The sequence below is a fragment of the Ahaetulla prasina genome, chromosome 11 (genome assembly GCF_028640845.1).
Source record: "Ahaetulla prasina isolate Xishuangbanna chromosome 11, ASM2864084v1, whole genome shotgun sequence".
In the NCBI taxonomy this organism is placed as follows: Eukaryota; Metazoa; Chordata; class Lepidosauria; order Squamata; family Colubridae; genus Ahaetulla; species Ahaetulla prasina.
The window spans coordinates 27755220-27779656 of NC_080549.1; the positions used below are offsets into that span (position 1 = coordinate 27755220).

At 50.6% G+C, this 24437-nt stretch overlaps 1 protein-coding gene across 2 annotated transcripts; it reads right to left on the reverse strand.

The window, feature by feature from the left end:
* Nucleotides 1–242: 242 nt before the first annotated feature.
* On the reverse strand, nucleotides 243–23664 carry FGF16 (fibroblast growth factor 16). 2 transcript variants are annotated; one of them, XM_058197032.1, is made up of 3 exons: nucleotides 23290–23664; nucleotides 5872–5975; nucleotides 243–1352 (listed from the first exon to the last, which is right to left on the reverse strand). In XM_058197032.1, exons 1-3 carry the CDS (start codon nucleotides 23555–23557, stop codon nucleotides 1110–1112), a joined length of 615 nt encoding a protein of 204 aa, XP_058053015.1. In that variant the 5' UTR covers nucleotides 23558–23664; the 3' UTR covers nucleotides 243–1109. The 2 variants fall into 2 exon arrangements, with proteins under 2 accessions (XP_058053015.1, XP_058053014.1); XM_058197031.1 differs by having other exon boundaries at nucleotides 243–1355; nucleotides 23290–23658.
* Nucleotides 23665–24437: the final 773 nt, after the last annotated feature.

Genomic DNA, 24437 nt, shown 5'->3' on the forward strand with positions numbered 1-24437 from the left:
ACAAATTTAATTCAATTCTGGCTACAATTCTAAACTCACCTCTTTGGGTGTAAGATAGTAACTGAATGGGGCTAGTTTGGCAGACAATCCAACCACTGCAGAAGTACCCACCAAGTGTATCTCTGACTCTCTCCATCACTTACCGTAGGATGTTCTCTGTAATTGTAGATCGGTGCCACATTCATGGTTTTAAATCTTAAATTATGAATCAATATGATTACAAAAAATTAATAAGCCACCTGCAATATATAAAGACATTTTATTGCTAATAAAGCTCTTTAAAGTCCCCCCCTCTCTTTTGCCTATATCAGTAGGACTTTATTCTTTCTGAAGAAAGTTGGGCCATAATCTCTCTCATTTTAAAAATAATATATATATTTATATATATATATATATGAAATAAATAAATATATAAAATAAATACAATATACATTTTATAAATAGATTTGTCCTTATGAACAGTATTGTGTTTACATCTTCAAAATGCTCGTTCTTTGACCTCACCTCCTGCTTTCTACTATCGGACTCCAACGGAAGGAAACACAAGCAGGTCGAAGTGTGTGCTTGCACATACAAAGCCACATTCACACAGGCCTTCCTGAGGGGCTAAACATCCCATAGGGTTGGATTCTCCACTTTACTACCATGCAAGTCCACGAGTTCTCAGATTTCAGATCACCAACATCTGCCAAGTTGCAAAGGGCCAGTTTAGCAAGCAAGCTTTTGAGCGGAATGCAAATTATTTCTGAATTCTTCTGTGCCTGGTTCCATGGCTTGTTGCTGGTGGTTGTCGAACATCATCTCTTCTGCTCAGCGTGATCTACTTCCTCTTCCTAGCCCACCACATTGTACATGTAATTAGAAAGCGATCCTATGTAGGGTTCCAGCCTCTGCCCCATCCTGTCACGTTCCCCGGATACTAAATCCATCCTGATTACACCCTTCCTTGAAAGCCAAGGGCTTCTCTATGGGCTAACTAGGCTTGCAGAAGGGATGAAATGCAAAGGCTTATAGCGCTCCAGCAAAAACTTTGGAAACCCAGCCGTGTACATGTATATTATGTTACACAATCATGTGCCTTCATATTTGTTCTCAAGCTGCAGGGAGTATCACCTGTAGCGCAGAAGGTCTCTGTACACAGCAGGTATCTTAGCAGGATCTACCGGCCTGGGTAAAAAATGAGTGAATTTTTGATGTCTCTTAGTCCTGAATCCTTCTCGGGGAGATCCATCTTTGTTCAACGCAACGTAATATTGTCGCTCAGAGTCCGTATGCTTGTAGAGGGTCGAGGCGTAGGTGTTATACCAGTTTTCTTCAAATTGCTCGCGGAAAACACACTCCCGTGTGAGCTTCTTCTGTGTGAGCAGCAGGTGGGAAGGAAACAAGAGAGACATGAAAAAACGACCCTGACAGAGGAAGGGAACCCCCCCCCCGACTCAACCCAAGGATGGCTAATAACTGAGTGATTTCTATCTTGACTTCCTTCTTAGAGGATCAAGATGGACGATTACATCTTCTCTTTCTCTTAGAGCTGATTATTGTTGTATTATTGCAGTTCTGTGCAAAAAATTAGCCCATCCCAAGGCCAATTTGTATGTTTCATCCTAAAGGAACGGAAGCCGACAATAAACCCTACATGGCACAAAGGTCAACACAACTCCTATGGTTTCTAAACTTCTGGCTTTCCATGTTGTGTAAACCCAGCCCAATGTGGCTTACTCAGCAAGTTGTGGTTAGAAATCCCTTGGCTTATCATGATGTGTGATCCCTGCTTCTGTGATCTAATGGTTCGGCTTAGAAGCCGGCATCTTCCTTGGTTCGACACCCTGACCAATGGCAACAATATGCCTCTCTTGGAGATGATGAAGTCGCTTCGTTGCCCCTCTTTGGGGGCTGCCCTCCCATTACGGAAATTTTAAAAGCAAGTTGTCTATTTTTCAAGTTGCACTAGAATGATCCAGAGGCAGGGTCAAAGAAACAAGAATTGTTTGACCAAGGAGCAAGTTACGCTGTGTGAATATTTAACTGTAAGAAATGGTTGTTTTTAAACACTATTACAGGTCCACCAAGTCCCAAAGGAACAACTGCTTAGCTGCTTGTGAAAGTATTGAAACTGAGCCCTTGCACTCACATTATTCAATTTTGATTATTTAGTATTAGCTTTATTTTAAAGATATTGTGTTTGATATTATGTTTTATTTACATTATATCTGTGTGATTGTTTATATTCTATTCCAACCTGTTTTATATTGGACATTGACCAAAATATCCTGGCTCCCCTGAACAGATCCTGGCTTTTGCCCTGGGTGGACTGATTTTCCTTTTGTTCTTCAGCACCCCCAAAAACAAGAGGGTGGGATGTGGGGTCATTTGCCTTCAGAATCTTACGATATAAACAGGCACTTGTTACATGATTAAAGTGTAAAGTTGGTGCTGCAGGTTGAATGTGAACCTCATGTCCTAGTTCTGCTCTTAGAGTAAACCATAGGATGTATCCTCCGCCGTTTGCCAATTCAGGGTCCCACTAAAACATGGGACATCAGAGCAGGGCACAGGAAGAAGCGAGCAACTCAAAGCCAACACTCAGACCTCAGTACTCCACCTGGCCTTCTAGAGCAGCCATGGTCTCTGATGAATGGGTGGAGGTCAAATTCCTCCTTGGGCCAGAAGAGATGGAAGCTCCAGAGGAACCTTGGAATTGGCTGCTCAGTAATACCCTTCTTGGCTAGGTCAGGAGTGGAGTTCCTAGGACCACAAGGCACCAACAAAATGGGAGGGTGGATATACCCTCCATCAAGGAAATAGAATTCACGTTACTTAACTTCACATGGAAGAGAGCTGGACAGATCAGCAGGAAAGCTCATCTGGAGAAACCAACTCAAAGGGGTCACTTGTTGGGGCAACCAGGAGGAAAGGCAGCTTTCTGCACTGGGAAAGCCTATGGTGAGGGCAGGACTGAGGATCCCACCTCCAACTTGGTATCCTGTTAATCTCTCCTGCCAAAAGATACTCTAGAAGGAGCAGGAGGCAGGCATGGGAGATATCTGCTCACATTCAAAGGGCTAAATGTCTGCAGACTTTGGGTTGTTAACAGAGATGGGCACCCTCCTCTCTTGTTTTGAAGTTACATGACCCTTCCTGCCCCACCGTTTATGAGGGTGGTTGGCTACTCAAAGAGAGTTCCCTCTTATTAGAATTTTTGGGTAAACTAGTTTTGTGATTTAGCCCTTATACTATTTGTGAATTTACTGGTGGTGTAACTTCAGACAGACATTTAACATAGTTAACAGTATTAGCTGGATACGTGTCTCTGTGTCTGATGACTATTCCATATTTCACTCTGTTAAGACTTGAAAATACAGCAATAAATCATTCTAATTTGTCTGAATTTATTTACAGCCAATTTAATTCCCACTTAATTCAGTGAATGTTCTATGCAGGTCCAAATACTGTCTGCATTCCTCTGAAATTCAGATGTATATTTTTGCTAGAGATATGTTGAAGATCCAAAACCATCCCAAAGAAATACAAGAAAGCAAAATGGCTGTCAGAGGAAGCTTTGCAAATAACTGGGGAAAAATAGCTGAGGAAAAAAGGAAAGCGAAAGGCAAGGGAGAAAGAGAAAGAGACACCCAATTGAATGTAGAATTCTAGAGATAGCTAGAAGAGATAAGAATGCCTTCTTAAGTGAATAGTGCAAAGAAATTGAAGAAAACAATAGAATAGGAAGGACCAGAGATTTCTTCAAGAAAATTGGAGATATGAAGGGAACATTTCACGCAAAGATGGGCATGATAAAGAACCAAAATGGCAGGGACCTAATAGAGGCAGAAGAGATTAAGAAGAGGTGGCAAAATTACACAAAAGAACTATACAAGAATGAGCTTAACATCCCTGATAATCATGATGGGGTGGCCACTGACCTCGAGCCAGACATCCTAGAAAGTGAAGTCAAATGGGCCTTAGGAAATCTGAGCAACAATAAAACTAGTGGAGGTGACTGTATTTCAGCTGAGCTATTCAAAATCTTAAAAGATGATACAGTAAAAGTGCTACACCCAATTTGCCAGCAAATTTGGAAAACTCAACAGTGGCCACAGGATTGGAAAAAGTCAGTTTACATTCCAATTCCAAAGAAGGGCAATGCCAAAGAATGTTCAAACTATCGCACCATTGCACTCATTTCACATGTTAGCAAAGTTATGCTCAAAATCCTACAAGCTAGGCTCCAGCAATATGTGGATCGAGAACTACCAGAAGTACAGGCAGGATTTCGAAGAGGCAGAGGAACTAGAGATCAGATTGCCAACATAAGCTGGATCATGGAGAAAGCTAGGGAGTTCCAGAAAACATACTTTTGCTTCATTGACTATGCTAAAGCCTTTGATTGTGGATCGTAACAAATTGTGGCAAATTCTCAAAGAGATGAGAGTACCAGACCATCTTATTTGTCTCTTGAGAAACCTATATGTGGGTCAAGAAGCAATAGTGAGAACTGGACACAGAACCACTGATTGGTTCAAAATTGAGAAAGGAGTTCAGTAAGGCTGTAAACTGTCGACCTGCCTATTTAACTTATATGCAGAGCACATCATGAGAAAGGCGGGGCTGGATGAATCAAAAACTGGAATTAAGATTGCCGGGAGAAATATCAACAACCTCTGATATGCAGATAATACCACTCTAATGGCAGAGAATGAAAAGGAACTAAAGAGCCACTTGATGTGGATGAAGGAGGAGAGTGCAAAAGTTGGCTTGAAACTCAACATTAAGAAAACTAAGATCATGGCATCTGGCCCTCTCAATTCCTGGCAAATAGATGGGAAAGAAATGGAAGTAGTGACAGATTTTATTTTCCCAGGCTACAAGATCACCGCAGATGGGGACTATAGCCAACAAATTAAAAGTCGCTTGCCCCTGGGGAGGAAAGCTAAGGCAAATCTAGACAGCGTACTAAAAAGCAGAGACATCACCCTACCAACAAAAGTGCGTATAGTCAAGGCTATGGCATTCCCAGTTGCAATGGATGGCTGTGAAGGTTGGACCATAAGAAAGGCTGAGCGCCAAAGAATCGAGGCCTTTGAACTCTGGTGCTGGAGAAGACTCCTGCGAGTCCCTTGGATGGCAAGGCGATCAAACCAGTCAGTCCTATAGGAGATCAACCCTTACTGCTCTTTAGAAGGCGAGATCCTGAAGAGGAAACTCAAATCCTTTGGCCACTTAATGAGAAGGAAGGACCCACTGGAGAAGAGCCTAATGCTGGGAAAGATTGAGGGCAAAAGAAGAAGGGGATGACAGAAAACGAGGTGGCTGGATGGAGTCACTGAAGCAGTAGGTGTGAGCTTCAATGGACTCCAGAGGATGACAGAGGACAGGAAGGCCTGGAGGAACGTTGTCCATGGGGTCGTGATGGGTCGGACACAATTTCACAACTAACAACAACAAAGTTGGAGATGGCATTCATGCTCTCACGAATCTCCAATGTATACTGAAGGTCCTTGTGGAAAATCCTTCTTAGTTAGGAAGCTCCCTCAATGGACACCCTTCTTCCCATAGTACCTTCATGTGAGGATGCAGCTCAAAGTCCTGCCTGTCATACAAGGTGAGGCCGAAAGGATTTACATCATCTCCACTGTGGCTCTGGACCTTTGCAATTTAGTCTGGAATTCTTTTTTGCAATTTTAATCTTGGTTTTTCCTATATATTATCTTTCTCCTGCAGCTCGTGGCTCTTGCCAGGGCCATAAATGTGCCACCTGTCCTATCGCTTAGAATCATCCAAATGCCCAACAGATCAAGGTCATTTAAGGAAGGTCATTCTGAATAATATCAAATTCTGATGAAGTCAGAAGGTTGTAATAATTATACTTACCGATCCATACAGCTCCCCTCTCTCGTTCATTCCAAGATAAAGGCCAGAATCCACTCCACGGATACTAACCAGTCCTACAGCCAAACTTATAAACTCCAAAATTCCTTTAAGAAGATGAAAAACAAAACAAAACCAGAGAGTTACTTGAAGAATGAGAAAGAGAGAAAAAACTTCAGTCTTCTTGAGCAATGAACTTTCCTAGCCGTATCGCCTTGGAGATCTTACAGACTGAGCCCTACTATCTCCTCAAGGGTGTGGACACTTGTCACCTTCCTTCTTTGCATATGAAAGGTTTTCCAAATGAAATTTGGAAAACCTTTCATATGCAAAGAAGGAAGGTGACAAGTTAAACATCACAGAGGGCTCCAATACATTCAACTCCTTGACATTCAAGAAACGATCCATCACATTTGCACCATGCGTGGCATGCACCAGTCTGAGTACTCGGCAAAAACCAGGGGGAGGCTGAGCATTTGAAGAAATGAAACCCGGGAAAGAAACAGGCTAACATATATATTCTTGTACAAGCCCATCCCTAGATAACAGGCCCTCAAATTTTAAATCAAAATGAAAAAAGTGCCAACCTGCATTTTCCAGGATGTTTTGATTAAAAAAATTGAGATTTGGCATATCTGCAGATATACAGTAGATACTGTATGTACAAGATATTACTGTTGTGACCCAGGTTCCTGGACCCGGACTCCTGGACTCGGATGATTCAGAAAGTGAGGGAGAAGACCTGGCCAGCCCTGCTTCTCTTGAGCCCTTTCCCTCCCTGGCACCCACTCAAAGGGATGGGGAGGGGCCGGCACAGCCTGATTCCATGGAGCCTCCTTCTGATTTGGCAACGCCCCAAGAACAGTTTTGGAGCGATGCAAGGTCACGTAGACGTAATCGCCGTGCGCAGCAGCGGAAGAGTTGGGACAAAGCCAAGTCATAATTGTCATGCAGTGACATCTGCAGAGACTATAAATAGGAGGCGGGACTTCCTGGTTTTTTGTCTTGGACAAAGTAATGAGTTGGCGCGAGCTAATGAATTGGCGCGAGCTAACTATTTCAATGGAGGAAGAATATACTCGTGAGTAATTCTGGCCTTAGCTATAATTTCCTCGTTATCTCCAGAAACTTGGCAGGCCCGTGGGTAGGCGTGGCCAGGACATGTATCTATGTAAATAAAAGGAAAAAAGGAAGGCCTCTGACGGACTCTTTGCTGGGAGTATTGGGGGAAGGGAAACAGAACATTTTGTCCAAGACCTGACTAAAACATCTTCCACCAAAGATGGATCAGCAGCAGGTACAGCAGCAGTTAGAGCAGCTACAAGCAGCTAATCAACAGCTCCAGCAGCAAGTGGCTCACTTGGCAGGCCAACTTGCTGCCAGGAATGTGCCTGCAGCCCCCCCCCATCCTCCCACTCCTCCTCCTCGTCGCAAGTGCCCGATAACCGTACCGGATAAGTTTTCTGGGCAGCCTGAGATGTTCCCGACCTTCTTGGGACAGTGCCAGCTCTACATGGCTATGAGGCCAGAGGATTTCCCAGGCGACCGGGCTAAGGTGGCCTTCGTGATTAACCTTCTTTCCGGCTCGGCTGCTCGATGGGCCACGCCCTCTTGCTCCAGGACAGCCCCTGCTGGCGGACCAACAGCGTTTTGGCAGCACCTCGCACCATGTATGAGGACCCGTTCGAATGCTGACGGCAACCAGGCGCCTTAAGGAACTCCGTCAAGGAAACGCCCCTGCAGGAGTACATCGCCGAATTTCGTCTTTTGTGCCAGGACTCTGACTGGAATGATGCAGCGCTGGTGGGCCAGCGTTCAGGAGGGACTCTCAGAGGAATTGCAAGACGAGCTGGCCCGCGTGGGCGCCGCGGACCCTCGACAACTTGGTGCCTTTGTCTCCGCCTCGATGCCCGTCTGCAACGGCGACCGTCCCGTCGCACCCCGGGACCCTCCGTCGACATCTGCACCCCACTTCCTGCACCACCAGCACCCAGGGTCGCCCCACGTTTTGTAACCGCTGCGGAAGAGCCCATGGAGTTGGGAGCGGCCAGACCTCGCCTAACAGCCCAGGAGGCGGAACCGGGCGCCAAGGGGATTGTGCCTGTACTGTGGGGAGCCCGGCCACTTCGCGCTTCTTGCCCCAGAAAGCGAAGTGGGGCACGCCGGTCCCGAATCACAGCGTGACCAATCGAAGCGGGCAGGCCCGACCTCGGGAAACCCTAGGTCGGGCACGTACTAAGCCCCACTGGACGTTGCGGAAGTAGACTCTGGGCCCCTCGGCATCTGATTCTGGACACACGGATATGGTTGGGGAACCAGTCGGACGGGCTCCAGGCGCATGCGCTGGTGGACTCAGGGCCACAACAAACTTTATGGACCAGGCCTTTGTGACCCAGTTTGCGGTCCCGTGGTTCCGTGGACCCTCCGATGCGGTAGAGACAATTGATGGGCGAGAACTGGTGTCCGGCCCCATTAAATTGCCACCCAGCCTTTGCGCCTGGCTATTGGGGACCATGAGGCGATCCAGTTTTATGTCACGGCGGACCTTCATTTTCCTTGGTCCTTGGGATGGCCTGGCTTGGACCCACGATCCTCAGGTGGCCTGGTAGCGGAACACCATCTCTTTCCCGAGTCTGCAGTGCGTCGATCACATCCGCCACACCTGTGCCGGCCAGAACGTCCCCACCGCTGCCATCACCTTGCCTCCTGAGCTGACGGACTTCGCCCGGCGTGTTCAGCGAGAAGGAGGCGGACCGACTACCCGCGCCGGCCCTCGATTGCCCGTGGACCTTCTGCCCAACGCACCACTGCCTGTGGGACGCCTGTATTCCATGTCGGAGCCCGAGTTGGCCGCCCTCAGGGACTTCCTGGACAAAAACCTGGCCCGAGGGTTCATCCGGCCTTCAAAGTCCCCTCTCTCGGCCCCGGTCCTCTTTGTGAAGAAGAAGACAGGGGACTTGCGCCTATGCTGTGATTACCGCCGGCTAAACGCCATTACGGTGCGGAATCGCTACCCCCTGCCGCTCATCCCGGAGCTACTGGAAAGGTTGCGGGAGGCCACGATTTTCACCAAGCTCGATCTCCGGGGGGCCTACAACCTGGTGCGGATGCGAGAAGGAGACGAATGGAAGATGGCATTCGGCACCCGATACGGACACTACGAATACACTGTCATGCCATTTGGGTTGACCAATGCTCCCGCCGTTTTTCAGCACTTCATGAACAACGTGTTCCGAGACATGTTGGATCGGTTCGTGGTTATCTACCTGACCGACATCCTGATTTACTCCCGGTCCAGGGAAAGCCACCTTCGACACATCGGTCTGGTTCTGCAACGCTTGCGGGAGCAACAACTCAATGCGAAGCTGGAGAAATGCGTCTTCTTCCGGACTTCCATAGAATTCCTCAGGCATATCATCTCGCCCGAGGGCATAGCCATGGACCCATGTAAAGTAGAAGCTTTGTGTAGCTGGGAAGCCCCTTGTCGGGTGAAGGATGTTCAGCGCCTGCTGGGCTTCGCCAACTACTACCGGACCTTCATCCCGGGCTTCGCCACACTGACGGCTCCACTTACCCAGCTCCTCAGGAAGAAGGTTGCGTTCCGGTGGGGTCCCCCGCAGCAAGAAGCATTCACAGCCCTCAAGAAAGCCTTCGTCACGGAACCCGTCCTGAGGCATCCCGACCCGCTCTGGCCTTTTGTGGTGGAAACGGACGCGTCCAATGTGGCTCTGGGAGCGGTGCTGCTACAGGCTCCGGCGAATGGTGGCACACTTTTTCCTCGCTTACTACTCCCGGAAACTCAATCCTTCCGGCGCAACTACACTATCTGGGAAAAGAGTTGCTGGCTATCAAGGCTGCATTCGAGGCTTGGCGACACCATCTGGAGGGCCCGACATCAGGTGGAGGTCGAGCGGACCATCGGAATCTCGAGCACCTCACCACAGCTCGGAAGTTGAACCAGCGGCAGATCCGGTGGTCGTTGTTTTGCCGGTTCAACTTCCGCGTGACCTACATTCCCAGCGGTCACAACCGGAGGCGGATGCCCTGTCCCATAAGCCAGAGTACCTCTGCGCCAAGGACCCCCTTCCTCCACGGACAGTGCTGCGGCAGAAGCCTTGGCCGCAGCACGGAGCCAGTGGACTTGCGGGCCCAGGTGCGAGGCGCAGCGCCAGGACGCCTGGTCGCAGCAAAGGAGAGCGGAGGTGGGCCCCACGTCTCCTTGGACCTTGGAGGAGGACTTACTCAAGTTTTGGGGGCGATTATATGTGCCCACAGGACCACTCCGAGCCCTCGTCATGACCCAGTGCCACGACAACCCTGCAGCAGGACATTTTGGGTTCTTCAAGACCCTCCACCTGGTGACACGGACCTTTTGGTGGCCCCGAGTGCGGCATGATATACATGCCTACGTGACATCCTGCGTACCGTGCCGGCAAGCCAAGACCGCCACGGGGGCCCCTCCCGGGCTCCTCCAGCCCTTGCCGACACCCGACAGACCCTGGGGGGCGATCTCTATGGACTTCCTGACAGACCTGCCGCCGTCCTCTGGGTTCACCACGGTGCTGGTGGTGGTGGACATGCTCACCAAGATGGCACACTTCATCCCATGCCGCGGACTGCCCACAGCCGCAAAAACGGCCCGTCTCTTTCTGCAGCACATCTTCCGCCTCCATGGTCTACCGGACAGGGTGGTTTCGGACCATGGAGTTCAGTTCACAGCCCGCTTCTGGAAGAGCTTGATGGCTGCGTTGGAGGTGCAGGTATGTCTGTCGTCATCGCACCATCTGGAGACCGACGGGGGTACAGAGAAGGTCATCGGTATACTGGAACAGTATCTCCGTTGCTACAACAACCAGCAACAGGACAACTGGGCGACTACCTGTCCCTGGCGGAGTTTGCTTTTAACAACTCTCAGCACACCTCTACTCAGATGACCCGTTCTTTGCCAATGTGGGGTACCATCCGGCTCTTCCTCTGGCACCACGGACTCTCCTGTTCCCGAACGCAGACCTTCCTGACGGAATTGCATGCGGTCCAACAGTTGGTACGTCAGCAGCTGAATCGGGCAAGGAGGATTACAAGCGGTCCGCCGACCGCTCCCGACGGGCAACGCCCCGCTGGCAGTTGGAGACCGGTGTGGCTCTCCACCAAACACCTCCCGTCCGACCGCCCGGTAAAGTTGGACCACCGATTCATCGGCCCGTTCCCTGTCGAGGCAGTCATCAACCCGGTAGCCTACCGACTGACCCTGCCACGATCCATGCGGATCCACCCGTTTTCACGGTCCCTTCTGGTTCCTGAGGCCACACCGAGTCCCCTTCGGTGCCCAACAGCACCCGTCACTGTCGCCGAGGACGGATCGGAGGAATCTGAAGTCCACAGCGTCGAGACTCCCGCTGGCTGAAGGTCGTTTCCAATATTTGATCGCGTGGAAGGGATACGGGACTGATTTCTCCTGGGTAGATGCCTCCGGCGTTCATGCCCCTGACCTGGTGCAGGCCTTCCATGAGCAGAACCCAGCCCGACCGCATCCCGATCGTCAGCCCGGGGAAGGGCCCTGCGGTGAGGATAGTGTTGTGACCCAGGTTCCTGGACCCGGACTCCTGGACTCGGATGATTCAGAAAGTGAGGAGAAGACCTGGCCAGCCCTGCTTCTCTTGAGCCCTTTCCTCCCTGGCACCCACTCAAAGGGATGGGGAGGGCCGGCACAGCCTGATTCCATGGAGCCTCCTTCTGATTTGGCAACGCCCCAAGAACAGTTTTGGAGCGATGCAAGGTCACGAGACTCCCGCTGGCTGAAGGTCGTTTCCAATATTTGATCGCGTGCGCAGCAGCGGAAGAGTTGGGACAAAGCCAAGTCATAATTGTCATGCAGTGACATCTGCAGAGACTATAAATAGGAGGCGGGACTTCCTGGTTTTTTGTCTTGGACAAAGTAATGAGTTGGCGCGAGCTAATGAATTGGCGCGAGCTAACTATTTCAATGGAGGAAAGAATATATTCGTGAGTAATTCTGGCCTTATCTATAATTTCCTCGTTATCTCCAGAAACTTGGCAGGCCCGTGGGTAGACGTGGCCAGGACATGTATCTATGTAAATAAAAGGGAAAAAAAAAAGGAAGGCCTCTGACGGACTCTTTGCTGGGAGTATTGGGGGAAGGGAAACAGAACAATTACCGTATATACCTGTGATAAGCCCTTCCACAGTAAGCTGAATGAAATTTGGGGTGTGTGTACTGGCACCTAAAATTATCAGCTTATCTGTAAGTACACTGTATATAGCCTGTATTTTATAGAATAGAATAGAATAGAATAGAATTTTATTGGCCAAGTGTGATTGGACACACAAGGAATTTGTCTTGGTGCATATGCTCTCAGTGTACATAAAAGAAAAGATACGTTCATCAAGGTACAACATTTACAACACAATTGATGATCAATATATCAATATAAATCATAAGGATTGCCAGCAACAAGTTATAGTCATACAGTCATAAGTGGAAAGAGATTGGTGATGGGAACTATGAAACGATTAATAGTAGTGCAGATTCAGTAAATAGTCTGACAGTGTTGAGGGAATTATTTGTTTAGCAGAGTGATGGCCTTCGGGAAAAAACTGTTCTTGTGTCTAGTTGTTCTGGTGTGCAGTGCTCTATAGCGTCGTTTTGAGGGTAGGAGTTGAAACAGTTTATGTCCAGGATGCGAGGGATCTGCAAATATTTTATATATAGGGCTCCTGTAAACAAAGTGTGATGAGGATCCTTTCACCAACAAGCACAAAATGATGCTCTTCTGAAAGCCCAGAGCTTCTCTCCCTCTCCTTGTTTTCTTGGATTTCGATCAATGTCAGGAACTGCAATGACTTCGGACCTGCCCAGAGCTCTCTGATAACAACCAGAGTTCTGTCCAAGTATCTTTTCAGCAGCAGAGCACAAAGATGAACCATGAACCTTGTCACTGGAGGAAATATCTACAGTTCACTCTACTATCCTCTTCCTCCAGTCCTGTTTGTAGACCACTGAAAATACCCTGACCTTACAGACGGTACAGAATCTCAACCCAGAATCCCCCACTTTGTAAGAATGACATTACTAAACTTTTGAGTTAAGTAATTAGTTTACCATCATGTCAAGGGCCAATAAAGAATAGAATAGAATAGAATAGAATAGAATAGAATAGAATAGAATAGAATAGAATAGAATAGAATAGAATTTTTTTATTGGCCAAGTGTGATTGGACATACAAGGAATTTGTCTTGGTGCATATGCTCTCAGTGTACATAAAAGAAAAGATACGTTCATCAAGGTACAACATTCACAACACAAATGATGGTCAATATATCAATATAAATCATAAGGACTGCCAGCAACAAAGTTACAGTCATACAGTCATAAGTGGAAAGAGATTGGTGATGGGAACGATGAGAAGATTAATGGTAGTGCAGATTTAGTAAATAGTTTGACAGTGTTGAGGGAATTATTTGTTTAGCAGAGTGATGGCCGTCAGGAAAAAACTTCTTGTGTCTAGTTGTTCTGTTGTGCAGTGCTCTATAGCGTCGTTTTGAGGGTAGGAGTTGAAACAGTTTATGTCCTGGATGTGAGGGATCTGTAAATATTTTCACGGCCCTCTTCTTGAAGAACATGGGACTGTAAAAGCATCTAACTGTATCAACGGAAGCTCACGAAAGACCAACTCCAGAAAAATTGGCAAAAGAGATAATTATTCAAACAGTAAAATGAGGAAGCATTGATTTTATTTGCAGAGTTTCTAGGATGTCCAGCCATTCTTCAGACCATTATTAGATTACATTACCATCTTTCTTTTGCAAGCTCTAAGGTTTTTGAGTACTACTTGGAAAGGGCTTAATACAACATAGTACAAAAGATACACACTAAGGCTTTCAAATTCATGATGCAATCCCAAGAATCTTTGTGCAAACAAGGACGTCATCAGGCTAAATGTATCCTCGGTAGGTGACAGAATCACAGAACATCAGGACCGGAAGAGACCTTGTGAATGATCGTCCAACCCCCTGCAAGTATGGAATCCATCATTCTAACCTCATTCCAAAGCACCCTTTGGACTTTAAACCATGCCTGCCATTCCCTTCCGGTCACGGAGCAGCTCTGATAACCTGAGTTGCCTTGTTTCATGGAAGGAACTCCTGTCTTTCAACAAGCCTCGAAGCGTTTATTTGTAGTCACCCTAGAAAGCAGAGCTGAACTTCACCTCCGAAGGCACGAAAGAACTTTGGAGCACATGGAAATGTCCACATAGCACCTGTCTTCAGGGGTGGGATTCAGCCAGTTCGCACCTATTCGGGAAAACCGGTTGTTAACTTTCTAAGCAGTTCGGACAACCAGTTGTTGGAAGAAATCTTATTTTGTTCTGTTTTTTCACTTTACAGGGCTAACCCTGTAAGGAAGGTAGGAAGGAAATATTCTGGTCAGGGGTGAAATCCAGCAGTTTCTGGATTAGAACCAGTAGCAGAAACTTTTAGTTCGGGCAACCGGCAAATACCACCTCTGGCTGGCCCCAGGAGTGGGCAGGGAATGGGGATTGTGCAGTATCGTTCCCCTGCCATGCCCACCAAGCCACACCCACAGAACCGGTAGTAAAAAAAATTGGATTTCACCACTGATTCTGGTATAGTTTCTAGCCTAATCTTCATTGCCCTGCTTACAGAAACTGTCTCTCTGGTTAACCCTTATTACATTGTAACAGCTAAGGCAAAGCGCCCATCGACGTGAGTGACGTTGAGTTGGCCACGCCCATATGATCACATGACCACCAAGCCACACCTACCCCAGCTGGTCATTAGGGCAGAGAACTGGCTGTTAAATTATTTGAATCCCACCACTGCCTGTCTCCGATTCCGAAGGCCACTGCACCTGGTCCAAAAGGCAGCCCATCTAGAAAGGCAGTTTCAAAATCCTATCCTGGGACTGTAGGAGAAGTTGTGCAACGGTGAGATCCTGGGAAAAGATGCAGCTGCTTTAAGGAGCTGTGGATGGGGAGGCCTCAGTTCCTTCATGCTCTGAAGCACTCCTTGGCTTCTGAAACGGAAACACTGCAGAGTCCAAATAATGGAGATCTGAATGTTCCCTATTTTCTATCAAACCTGACTGAGCAGCACCCTAAACCCTCATTGGATGGTGCCGAGGGAAGGAACCCATCTGTCACTTCAATTGCTGGGAGCATTTTTACATCACATCACATACATACGATTTCTTCTCCATTTTTTTCTGAAATCATTCTGGGCAACTTTGGCCCATTCAGCCTATATTGTAACCTGCTCCAAGTTTTAGGGGAGGTTCTGAAGGTCCAAATCCACAGAGAAATCGGAGTCGGCCTCATTAATCGCCAACCTTGGTGACTGAGACTCCAGACCCCAATGGGAGAACGCCACACCCACAAGAGGCTTTAGATTTCATTGAGGGCCGCATCAGGGTTGTGTTTGATCTCGGGGGACCAGGTTGGGGGTGGCCAGGGTGGGCATGGCAGCTTGATGTCACTCGTGTCAGGGGCTTGAGTGCTTTGCCAGTGGAAACGGGCTCCCAAGCTCCCTTTTTGGCTGGGATGGCCTCTTGCAACTCTCGGGAGCCTGTTTTCACTGGCAGAGGCACAGCAGACAAGTCCTTCACTCTTTCGAGGGTGTCCCCATGGGCCAGATCTAAGCACCCCGGGGTGGGCCTTGAGTTCGACACCCTGCTTTAGAGGAAAGAAGAAATAGACGTCTCTGCAGGGTCTGGTCAAAAAAGTCCAGATGGTGACTGTGATGGTGTGATCAAAGCTCTCCACCTGTCTGGACATCAGAAACAGGTTGAGCTTCAACAGCACCATCATGGCTGCCATCTTGACTTTTTTGACCACACCCTGCAGACATCCTGGAGGGAAAGGCCGATTCCTAGGCCAAATCAAAATCAGCTTAGGAGCCTTTTAAAGCTTTTGTTCCCTTGCTTTGAATCCACTTTGTGATGGTTTGGGTGGCCAAGTGGGGTTTGTTTCCCAAGCCCTCCTTGCTCTTTCCTTCTCCTTTGGAGCCTCTCCAGATTGGCTCCTGGAATTCCTCAGGCTTGGAAACCCCGTCTCTCTCTCTCTCTCTCTCTCAGCTTCCCCCACAGCTGCCAGTCATTGTCCTGGCACGAAGACAATCGCTTGGTGACGACTTCGGCCGGCCGGCCAGCCGCTTGCACCTGTCTCTCCTCCTCGTAGGAGCCGGGAGGGGGAGGCCCTGGCTGTGGGGCTTCTGAACAAGCTGCATGTTGTACTCAGATCTGCAAAGCTAAACTTTCAACACCCACCCCCCACCCAACAGCTGCTTGGAAACAGGTGCACAGGGGCTGCATGCTAACGCTGGAGGGATCGGGCGGGGAGGGGATCTTCCCAGCAGCAGAGGGGCTCCAGGAGAAAAGAGGAACTCAAACACACGGCCCCATAGCTCCCCACCCACCCACCCCGGAGGCTCACGGCTGCAGCAAACTCAGAAATTCTCATCCCAAGCAAGAAATTGGGCTCTCAGGCAGGACACCTTCTTTTCAGGTCTGGGAAATAAAGACCACGGCTGGCACAAGCCCCTTTCTGTGCATGGATGAGAAGTGCAAGGCAGCACTAGCAACATGAATACACAAACACACACACACCCAGCTTCACCAAACATGTTCCCAGAAATTTGCTTCTGCCAAAAGGCTTCTTGTGTTTCAAAGCACACCTCCCCCCCCCAGCCGCCTCAATCACCCGCTGCCTTTGAAGGTCTGCCAGGAGAAAGGCACAGCGGAGGGGACTTTCAGCCCGTTTTTTATTCTCTGTGCCCAGTCACAAAAGAACTCGTCTTGGCCAACGCTCCTCCTTGCGCAAAACTAACTTCTGCCATCAACTGTCCAGGTGATCTCAGCTTCAGCCTTTATCTCCCAGAATGGAGCCCTACCCCTGGCCCACCTTGCAGGATCATTGCACGTCTATGTGTTGTACTGTTACTATGCAGAGACATATAAATGATAGCAACCGTCTGGCCAGCTTCCGCTTCCACTGGTTGAAGTCCCCTGCGAGGTCTTGCCCAGAGACAACCAAGCTTCCCTTAGTTTCACTTGGGTTTCTGCATCTCCCCTGCACTTCCTCCTCCAGGAGAGCCAACTCTGCCCTCCAACAATGGGGCAAGGACGGCCACAAGAAAGGCCACAAGAGGATCAGTGGGTTGGACTAGATGACCTATAAGGTCCCTTCCAACTCTTTTAATCTAAGAAAATCTAAGGAGGGCAACTTCTCAGTCTTTATTCTGTCCAAGCAACTATCACCCATTTCAAAGATCTGTCAGTCATTAAACTTTGGGAACAGCTTCCTCCTGGTTTTCTAACACAATCAGTCTGTCCTGCATTGTTTTTTAAAAATGCTCAAAAAGGTCTACATTAACTAGCGACAGAAACTTTCTGTTTAAAACATGCGGAGGGAAATCCCTAGGAGGATAAACTGCTTCAAAAGAGTAGCAAGTTGACTTTTAAAAAGCCCCCCAACTTTGAAATGGCCGAGTATCATGAAATAAAAGAGGGCTGCAATGCACATTTTCCTTGGCTCTTTTCAAAGCGGGCAACTCATGGCTGCAATGTTCCCAGCTGTTATCTCCCACTGCAGAAGCTGGGACTGGCCAGAGTGGAATGTGGCTTAGTGGCCCTGGATTCATTGGCCACAGAACTCAAGTTCAACGGCTCCCTTTTTGGAGAGGTTGGGAAAAACTTTGGCTGTCACTGATCTGATAGAGACAAGAGGCAAAAATACAGGTAGTCCTCGATTTATGACAGGGCATTTAGCGCCGTTCAAAATTACAACAGACCTCCCTGGGGATACCTAGTAGTTCTAATGGTCACCCACCCCCCTCCCAGTCACGTGACTGCACTCGGGCTTTTGGCAACCGGGCTGCATCTACAGCCACTTGTAGTGTCCCCCAGATATGTGACCATGTTTTACAACAGTTTTGCCAAAAGCCACTGTTTAACAGACTAACAGGTTAACAGAGTTGGAAGGGACCTTGTAGGTCATCTAGTCCAACCCCCTGTCCAAGCAGGACACCCTACACCATTTCTGATAAATGGCAGTCCAATTTTTTCTTGAAAGTTTCAAGTGATGAAGCTCCCACAACCTCCGAAGGCAAGCTGTTCCATTGGTTGATTGTTCTCACTGTCAGAAAGTTCCTCCTCATTTCTAGGTTGAATCTCTCCTTGGTCACTTTCCATCCATTATTCCTTGTCTGGCCTTCAGGTGCTTTGGAAAACAGCTTGACCCCCTCCTCTCTGTGGCAGTCCCTCAAATATTGGAAGACTGCTATCATGTCTCCCCTGGTTCTTCTCTTCACTAGACTAGCCATGTCCAGTTCCTGTAACCATTCATCATATGTTTTAGCCTCCACAGCAAACCCTGGTTCACTTAATGTGGTGTTTACTTTACAACTGTTGCAGCGACTTTATGGCCACTGCGTTCATTTAACAAGTACCACAAAAAAGATCATAAAATCTGGTCAGTCACATGGGTGACCTGATTTATAACTGTCACGAGTTACGATCGTGATGGGCAGGTTCCATTGCAGTCGTAACTTGAGGAGTAGCATTATCAGGCACTTCCTTCTATTCCCCACTGGCCAATTTTCAGGCTAGCTGCCCTGTTTGCCTCTCAAGGAAACCTCTGCAGGATCATCATGGCAATAGATTCACTTGAAGTCTCCACAGCACCCAGACCTCCTTTAGGCTGGCAGCATTCAGAAGAACCGAAGGGTTCCCTGACCACCATTCAGGGCTCAACATGAGTTTGTGTTCACATGGTCTGAAATGCATTATAGCAACGTAATTTTAACATTCTTTTGCATTACATGAGAAGATATATTAACGGGTCACACAGTGGGTTGATTGGATAGCTCAAGTCTGAAGGTCCCTGCTATAGATCCCCATGAATAGATTTTGTTCCCAAGCTGTTCTGGAGCGGTTTTAAAATAGCAAAATTTACACCTGGATTGCAATCAACTACATAATGTTATCTTGCTGACAAGATCAGAGGATAGAATAGAATAGAAATAGAAACAGAAGAGAATAAAAGAGAAGAGTAGAATTGGAAGGGACCTTGGAGGTCTTCTAGTCCAACCCCCTGCTTAGGCAGGAAACTCTACCCACTTCAGACAAATGGTTATCCAACATCTTCTTAAAAACTTCCAGTGTTGGAGCATTCACAACTTCTGGAGGCAAGTTGTTCCACTGCTTGATTGTTCTCGCTGTCAGGAAATTTCTCCTTAGTTCTAAGTTGCTTCTCTCCTTGATTAGTTTCCACCCATTGCTTCTTGTCCTGTCCTCAGGTGCTTTGGAGAGTAGCTTGACTCCCTCTTCTTTGGGGCAATCCCTGATGGCACAAGCAGTGGCAGCAGGGTGCAATACACTCATCTGAGTGCAACGAATCTCTTGGAATGACGCTGCCTGAAAATGAGGAGACATTCAAGTCTCTTCTGTAACAGTTGCAACTGGTGTTAAATCCGTTCAGGGCTGGCTACACAGAAATACTGTATTCCCCTGAACATCCCTCCACTGGGCTTCCAGCTGCTGGGAAAACAGATTAAGAATTGGCCTCGGTTGGTGGACCCTTCCGCCATTTGGATCTTGTCATTGCAAAGGCATTCTGCAAGACTCGTTTTTCCCCATAACCTCTAAGGCCATGGTTTCCAAACTATATGCAGATGCCTCCCAAGAATATCTCCGGAAAATCAATCAGAGAAAATCAATAAGAGCCAGTTTGGTCTAGTGGTTAAGGCCCTAGGCTAGCCAGCAAGAAACGGTGAGTTCAAGTCCCACCTTGGCCATGAAAGCTGACCGAGTGTCACTCTTGGGCCGTCACTCTTTGCCCAACTCACCTCACAGGGTGGGGGTTGTGGGGAAAACAGGAAGTGGAAAGTGTGCTGGATATGTTCACCACCTTGAGTTATTTATAATACAAATGAGATATAAATAAATAAAATCATGGCAGAAAAACAGCTTGGCCACCATTTCCCTTCCAATAGAGAGGAAGTTAGCATTAGTCAGATCGTATCTAGAGCATTGCGTGCATTTCTGGACATTGCAAGGAAGAACGTTAGCATGTTGGAGTACGCCAGAGGAGAGTAACCAAGATGAAATGGGCCTGGAAGGAGGAAAAGAAAAACTGAAGAGGAACTGAGAGATTGGGAGGCATGATGGCCTCCTTCAAGGACCTGAAGGGCCGAGAGGGAGACGAAAGGGCAGAATTGTTCAGAGCTGTTCCATGAGACGGGACCAGAAACCAGGGCTTGACTTCCTCCAAATGCTCCACATGAGCTTTCCTAAACGAAAGCTGTTCAAACATGGAACAGATGCCACGGACAAGGATAGACTGTGCTTTATTGGAGGACTTGGGGAGGCCCAGCCAGTGGATTTCTGCATTGGTGGGGTTGGGGTCCCAGGTCCCTTCCAATTCTTCCAGTCTACATAATCGCTTGGTTAGAAAATACTGCCACCAGCAGCGCCTAGGTGAAGTCCAGGTGAGTCCATGTGCCAAATCCCGTGATAAATTGTACCTTGAGAGACACATCAAAGTCACATATACAGCTCTATAGAGCCACTGTCTACAGTAGCATTTCTCAACTTCAGCAACTTTAAAATCGCTGGACTTGAGCTTCTAGAATTCCCCAGCTAGTGTGCTTTAAGAATTGTGGATTTCAGCTCCTAGAATTCCATTCTGGCTGGGAAATTCTTGGAGTTGCCGTCCACCAGTCGTAAAGAAAAAGGCTGATCTGTGGGGCAGCTTCTAGGCCAAATGCCGCCTCATTCCGGTCGCTCTCTTGCTCAGGGGTGGCTTGAGATGCCTTCTCCTTATGCACAGACAGCCAAAGGTTGATACCCCAGAGGGCAGGCGGCGTTTTCCCCTCTTGGTCCACCATGATGCTGCTTGATCCTTCAATCCAACCGGCTGGAGAGCTACCTGCCCTGCAATGCAGCGCTAAGGACTAATCTGACTTCAGCACGAGGAGAAAAGGTCTAATCAATAAAGAGGAGGAGCCACAATGGAAGTTTTGTTCTGAACAGACTCAGCCTCTCCAACTCTGTCCTGCTAGCCCGATGTCTCCTTCTCCTTCTTCTTCCTCTTCTCCTCCTCCTCCTCTTTTTTTCCACTCAGTTACAAGCACATCTGTTGGTCTCCACAGAGAATCCGAACCCAGAGCTCTGTGGCAACCAAGCCTGAAGGCCAGGCTGGGTGTCTCCAAGCCTGCTTTCCTGGCTGAAGGGTCCCTTCCCAGATCCCTGGTGGAGAAACAGGTGGCACGTTGCCTATGCTAACACCTGACCTACTTCCTTTTCTTAACAGATGGCTGGATCCGGGCAAGGCAAGACAGATGGTAAGGATTTAGCCAATCTTCTTTGAATTGTTTTGTCTGCCATTACATCAAAATATGAAAACTCCTTCAGGTTGGGGTCAAAGGGAAGTTAGCCTGGCGTAAAACATCTGGCTCAGGCATTGCCGCGTTTCTAATCATTCATTTGATTCCCAAAAGGGATCCTAAAGGTTTTCTTGGACAATTTAATATGGGAGACAATCTTCCCCTTGTCTTCTGGCAAAGGTGCCTTTTTGACTGGCACAATTCCGAGGGCTGCCATTTTGTAAGCGTCTCCATAACATTCTCTCCAAGTTCCAATCACACCCATTGACCCCCAAATGTGGGTCTCTGTTCTTTACAAAGAGCATCGTTTTATCTGAAACCAAGCTTAATCTTAGGTATAATTAAGATCCACTGAAATTCTCTCTTGTGGTCTTGTCTGCCCTGCTTGGCCTACAAGAAAATCCGGGATGAACACCTGGAGCCTTTCTGCAATTAATACTATTCCTTTGATCTACTCAGGGTGGTGGGAAAGCAGAGGAGGCCGCTCTGCCAAGTTCCTTCTGCCCCCGTGGCCCTTAACCGAATCCCGCACCTCTTCCTCCGATTACAACAAATCACACTATCTTTGGAAGAAGCAGGAATTCATAATATTCATAATATTTAAAATCAGAAGCGGTTCTCATGTACGTAGCTCGATACCAGCAGCTGAAACACTTGTGGAATGCTAAAATTTATCAGGCGAGGAGTTCAGTTAACGGCCCACCTTGGCCCTGCCTGTCTGCGGAAAACGGGCACAGCTGCTGCCTTGAACCGAAGGGAAGGGAAAGCAACTTAAGTGGGGCCAGGAGCTGGTATCTTGGCCCTAACTCCTAGTTCTGGGGGGGGGGGGTTAACGCCACTGCCCTCCCCCCTGCTTTTCTAGCTAACTCTGTTTAGGGCTGCAGACAGAAACCTTTTCTCCTTCCCTCAAAAGCTTCCTTCAAAGCTGCCTGTGTGGCTCCGTTTGTGCGCCCAGCCAGCCAAGGGCCAGCAGGGCCTCTTTCACCCCCTTTTCTTCAGGGGAAGCCCACTCAGCCAAAAGCGATGCCCCCCTCCCCCCCCCACGACCCCCTGGAGCAAGGAAAGGAAAGGAGCCCTGGGCTAAGAGGCAGGAGCTGAAGCTGCGCCTTCCCTTTAGTCGCCCTTCGGCTTCCACTGGGGCCCTCTCGGGGTGGGGGGTGGGGGGGGTGTCTCCTCTTCTGCCACTGCTTGGTGTGGGTCAAGAAGCGGGTCAAAGCCCTCACCAGGCCATAAGGCCGCCGAACACGGGCCTTCCTAACCGGGGGGGGGGGAAGAAACGCTCTTCCGGGAGGCCTTGGAGCGGTGCGTCCCCTCGGTTGGAACCGGCCGTGCAGCGCTCAGAAAACCGGCGGCGGTGCAAGGCAGGGAGGCAGCAGAAGCCGTCAGGCGGGGCGATGGGACCGAGCGGCCCGGGCAGAACAGGGGCGAGAGCCGCCTGGCCCCTCCGCTCCCGGCCTCTGGGCGGCCTGGGACAGCTGCTGCTGCTGCCGCCGGCGCTCGCCGGGCCCGCCCGCTCCTCCGGCAGCCCCGGGACAACGGCTCCCCTCCCCCCGAAGCGCTTCTAGCAATGCAGCGAAGGGGCTGCGGGGGACGGAGGGACGGGCCGGCCGGCCAAGGAAGCCGCAGCCCCGCCGCCTCCGTGCCGCTTTGCGCGGGCGGCTGCCAAGCCCGAAAAGCCCCGGCAGAGAGAAGCGCAGCGCCCCGCTTGGCGTCCGTCCCCGAAGCACCTGCCGCTTCTCCGGCCCTCGGCTCGCCCTTTCTGGGCAGCGGCCCCTTCCCGGCCTGCCTCCCTTTCGGGAAGGAGGAGGCCGCGCCCCGCCAACGCCGGGAAGGGGCTCGGAAAGCCGCGCCGGGCCCCCTCGACGGACTCCGCGCCTTCAGGCCGGCCGGCTCCAGGCGCTCCCAGCCGGCCCGGGAGGCGGAGGCGGAGGCGGGCGCCCTGCGGACTCCCCGCGGGCAAGCGGAGCGGGAGGCGGCGTCCGGGCTCCCCGTGGGGCTTACCGAAGCGGCTGTGGTCCTGGCGGGTGCCGCGCACGGTGCCGTTGGGGAAGAGCTCCAGGTGGAAGCCCATCCGGCAGTAGAGCTGCCTCCGGCGCAGGATGCCCTTCAGGTGGGCGAAGTCGGTGGGCGAGCCCCGCTGCAGCCGGCCCTCGATCTGGCCCAGCCGCTCCGTCAGGAAGCCCGGCGGGTCGGGCAGCGGCGCGGCCCCGAGGGAGGCCGACAAGCCGTGCAGCTCCAGGGAGCCCAGGAAGCCGCCCACCTCGCCCATGGAGCCGCTCAGGCCGGCCGCCACGCCGTGCCTCGGGCTGGCCGCTCCCGGGCCGCCCTGCCTGCGCCCGGCATAGCGCTCCCTCCCTCCCTCCCTCCTTCGCTCGCTCTCCCGGCGCCCCAGCCGGAGGGGCCCTTATATACGCGGGGCGCCCGGCCGCCAAGCCCCACCTCGCCCACCCCCGCCCTGCGCCGGCCCCGCCGCCCCGGAGGGAGGGAGGGAGGCAGGGAGGGGAGGGAGGCGGGCTGGGCGGCCGGGGGGAAAGAGCGGGGGCGCCGTCGGGCGGGACGGGACCTACCGGCCGGCCGCCTTCCGCCCTTGCCCGCAGCGAGCCGGCTCGGGGACAGCGGACTCTGCGGCCCATCAGCCACGCCGGGCGGGGGGCCGGGCCGGGCTGCTTGGGGCTCGCTTGCGGGGGCCGAGCGGTGCGAGGGCGCAGCGAGGCTCCGGCGGCTCTTTCCGACGGCAACCGGGGCGTCCTGGCTCCGGCGTCCCTGGGAGTCCGCAGCTCCGGCAGCCGCCGCCGCCGCCGCCCGCGGGGAGCCGGAGGCAACCGAGACTCTCCGGCCGCGCAGCGACCCTTTTCCGAGGGCTCCAGAACCGGAGCAGTGGCGGTGCTGTTCCCTGTTCGGTCGCTAGGCGGCGCTGTCGCTCAAGACTCGGCCCGCCTCCGCGCCCCTCCTCCGCCCCCCCCGCAGCCTGGCAGCGGGTCGGTGGGTTGTGGGGCGGCAAAGCGGCGCGTGTTGGACGAAGGTCGGCCGGTGGGGAGCTTCCTTCCCCGGTGGCGGCCTAGCGGCAGGCGGGGCGGCCCAAGGAAGCGGCCCGGCCGAAGGTGGCCTCGGTTGGGGCTGCACGTCGGGGCAGGTGTGTTAGGTGTGCA

Coding starts and splice junctions, on each gene's coding strand:
- FGF16 (XM_058197031.1), bottom strand. CDS start 23,557: ATGGGCGAGGTGGGCGGCTTCCTGGGCTCCCTGGAGCTGCACGGCTTG. Junction 5,976..23,289: donor CCAGGACCACAGCCGCTTCG/GTAAGCCCCACG, acceptor ATCTTCTTAAAG/GAATTTTGGAGTTTATAAGT. Junction 1,356..5,871: donor GAGGGGAGCTGTATGGATCG/GTAAGTATAATT, acceptor CTGCTCACACAG/AAGAAGCTCACACGGGAGTG.